The sequence below is a fragment of the Sesamum indicum genome, linkage group LG2 (assembly GCF_026168435.1).
Source record: "Sesamum indicum cultivar Baizhima isolate 11 linkage group LG2, ASM2616843v1, whole genome shotgun sequence".
Taxonomy (NCBI): Eukaryota; Viridiplantae; Streptophyta; class Magnoliopsida; order Lamiales; family Pedaliaceae; genus Sesamum; species Sesamum indicum.
The window spans coordinates 21,198,421-21,202,050 of record NC_142658.1 but is presented as its reverse complement, the minus strand read 5'-3'; the positions used below and the strand labels follow the sequence as shown (position 1 = coordinate 21,202,050).

The following is a 3,630-nucleotide window of genomic DNA, read 5'->3' as shown; positions in this document are numbered from 1 at the left end:
ATTAGCATAAACTCTAATATTTAGTGAATAGATCATTTTGTCATAATGGATTGAAATTGTAATGAGAAAATTCATGTGCATTATATTACATATTTATTTAAAAAAATTATCAAAATGTACTCAATTGTTGATTAGATAACATAAACTAAAATACCATATTTTAACTATTCGAAGAATGAAGAATTGAAGACTGAGGAACAAGTTAGAAAGAGAGAGGACAAAAAGTAAAGTTAAAGTAAAATATATAATATAATAATATATTTTAATATAATTAATAAAATATATAAAAAATTCAGTTTTTTAATTCGATTCGATCATTGAACAACCGGGGAAAACGATATAAAAAAAAAAAAAAAAAACAATTTTTTTTAGACTGTCAACCGAATTCTGCACACTCCAAATTGGGCCTAAGCCTTGGCAGTCTTGGTCTTAAGAGGGCCTAAGGGTCTTGTTGAGGCCCTTATCCTAATCTGAATAATCATGTAACCTATAGAACCTCCTGTCACAATAATCAATTTATCATATTTATATTAATTTTTCATAATGTTCAAAACAAGAAAACAGAATCACCACTCTATAATCTTGGGTGACTTTAGAATATCTTAAACTGAATTTAAAATTGAGTTATAGAGATGTTGATTCTGGATGGAAGCATGATGGACTCATGATTCTTGGTAAATACAAAATTAATTAAAAAGCAACCTAGTCTTGGCTATGTATAGTTTGTTGGATGCAGATGATGATTAGTTGATTTGTAGAATTCTGAACCCATCCTTAAAAATAAAGAAATATTATAAAAAGAAACATTGATAAGACTTTGGTACTATGATGCCCTAAAATTCAATGAATTTTGACATTGAGGGATTGATTGCATTGGGATATGGTGTGTATGAATGGAGGGAGGGGCCCTCCGTGGAGCAAACTCTTATGTTGTGTTTTTAAAGGATGTTTAGTAACGAGTATATTTATTATATAATTGATTATTTATTTTAAATTATATATTATTTACATAATAAATATATATATTATATTTATTGTATATTTAATTCAGACATGATAAAATTTAATCACTAATAGAATCTCCCAAATTGGATGTGGGTAATGATTGTTGGTAGCACTTTCCAGCACATTCTTTTGCAGATTAAGGTTTTATTGGCTCGATGTAATTTCTCATCATTACTTCACTTTTCACATTGTTGACATTTTGGGTCTCTTTTTTTGTGGAGCTGATGAAATTAAGGTATTGTGTGTCTTGTGATTGTTTTTGTAAATCCATTTCAAGTGTTTTTTTTTTCATGTTTGCTCATTTTTCTTGTATTATATATATATATATAATAATATATACATATATTGAACTATATTTTGTCAATGTATTTTTAGGAGAGTGTGCTTGAAAGGCAATTATTTTTATGAAATAGTAGAAAATTAATACTTTTCAAAAAAATGTTTTCCCTTACAAATGCTATATGCATGAAATCAAATAAAAGTCGTTATGATTAGGTATAATTAAAAATTATAGTAAATAACACTCAGTTAAATAAAATATATAAATTGTCACTTATGAATTTAATTTAATTAAATTAATTACAAAATAAATATGATATATTTGTTATGTAATTAATATTTTTTTTAAACTATCATTAATTATATAAAAATATATTGTACTTATAATGTAATTTTAACTCAGGATATTGGTAGAGTAGTTGTAATTTCTTTTGATTTAGTACTACAATCTGTTACAATAGAGGTAATCATTTGTTGTCTCAAGCCAAAGAACAAAGTAATCCAGGCGGAATACCCACTCACTCTGTAAGCACATAAACAAGCCGATTTCAGACTAATAATTTCCTTCCCACCTTTGGTTAAATGTCTTCCCCCAGACAAGAGAAGATGCTGCTGCTGCCACTCATTAATATTCGTGAACCAAATATAATGACTGTTTTTTTCCTTTTTTTCTTTTTTCTTTGTGGGGGTAAGGGGGGTGGGGGGTCCGGGTTGGGTAGAGTTTAGGTGTGGTTTTACCTATACTGAACTGTTTCCAATGCAACTCTTTAAATGAGTCAAACTCTCTCCATTTCCTACACCAACTCCTCTCTCCCCTTCTTGTTCTTACAATCAGTCCCACCATTGAAAAATTGATTCAAGCATCAAATCCTTGTCTCCTCAGATTCCATCGTTGCCTTCTTTTTTCCTCTCAGTTCGTCGGATCTCTTCTGTTTGTGGTCTTTATTTGTCACTGTGCGTACTGAGTGTGTTCCTTTGTATCTGTTCTTGTTTGTAATATATATTTTGTTGATTCAGTTAGGTGGGGCTGCTCACCATCTTTTGTCAGTATTCTCCGTGCTATACTCCCTCAATCTCCCCGATCCTGACAGATAAGGGAATAGAAGCCAAGAATAAATAAATTCATCCCACCTTAAAAAGGAACAGCACACAACATAGAACAAGGAATCAGATCGAAGAACCAGAAACCTTCCTCTATATATCTCCTCCCTTTTCTTTCAGACAGAAAAGCTCTAATCTTTCCTCTCGTTTGTTAGAGATGAAGACAATCATGGCAAGAAACCCCCACGACTCCTTCTCCTTCTCCAGGAGATACTTCCACTGGAAAAAGAAGGTTGTTGAAGATGAAGACGACGACATGGAAGAAATCCTGAACTTCGACTCCTCGAAATCTGAAGAAAAGGTGAAATCCGAGGAGGTAATAAGTTTCCCACTGCAGCATTCACTCTCCACGGGCTCAGGGGGAGCGCCTCCAAGAAAGAAGCTTTCAGTTGTGGCGGTTTCGAAGTTGAGATCGGCCCTGGCTATAGGCAGGGCCCGAAACCATTTCTCCTCGGGCCTGGGGACTAAAGTTGTGGGGACCCTTTTCGGGCACAGGCGCGGCCATGTCCATTTCGCATTCCAAGAAGATTTCAAACTGAATCCAGCGTTTCTAGTGGAACTGGCGACCCCGACAAGCGTTCTTGTTAAGGAAATGGCATCCGGGCTGGTCAGAATCGCATTGGAATGCGACAAGAAGGTTGAGAAGAAAGGGTTTAAGCTTCTGGAAGAGCCCATTTGGAGGACTTACTGCAACGGGAAGAAGTGTGGGTATGCAATGAGGAGGGACTGCGGGCCCGAGGAGTGGAGCGTTTTGAACTCCATAGGCCCGATTTCAATGGGGGCAGGGGTGCTGCCCGGAACAGGAAACGGGACGGAATCGGACGGGGAGATGATGTACATGAGGGCCAAATTTGAGAGGGTTGTGGGCAGCAAAGATTCAGAGGCTTTTTACATGATGAATCCTGATGGAAATGGAGGCCCTGAACTCAGCATCTATTTGCTCAGAGTTTAATAAGTTTTTACATCATAGTTTTACTTAAGTTTCTTTTGATCTATTACAGCCTCGGTGTTAATGTTTAGAGTTAGTTTTCGTGATGAATGATGAAGCCAAGAATTGTACGGAGAGAAATGAAGTCAAAATTTTACTGGTTAGTGGGGTGGTGGTATATTTGTGTATAGGTTCCGGTTTCTAATACTCTTCTCTATCAGTCAAAGAAAGAGACAAATGCAGTAAGTTGTTTTGTCTGCCTGTTTGATTCCGCTGATTTTGCCATTTCTTCATAATTTATCTCAAACTTCCGCTGA

At 35.2% G+C, this 3,630-nt stretch overlaps 1 protein-coding gene across 1 annotated transcript; it reads left to right on the top strand.

Moving 5' to 3' along the window:
* The first annotated feature begins 2,043 nt into the window (after positions 1 to 2,043).
* LOC105156428 (MIZU-KUSSEI-like protein (Protein of unknown function, DUF617)) lies at positions 2,044 to 3,630 on the top strand. Its single transcript, XM_011072549.3, has one exon. It carries the CDS (start codon positions 2,543 to 2,545, stop codon positions 3,335 to 3,337), a length of 795 nt encoding a protein of 264 aa, XP_011070851.1. The 5' UTR covers positions 2,044 to 2,542; the 3' UTR covers positions 3,338 to 3,630.

Bases quoted from the DNA above. Each gene is read 5' to 3' on its own strand.
- LOC105156428 (XM_011072549.3), top strand. From the start codon at position 2,543: ATGAAGACAATCATGGCAAGAAACCCCCACGACTCCTTCTCCTTCTCC.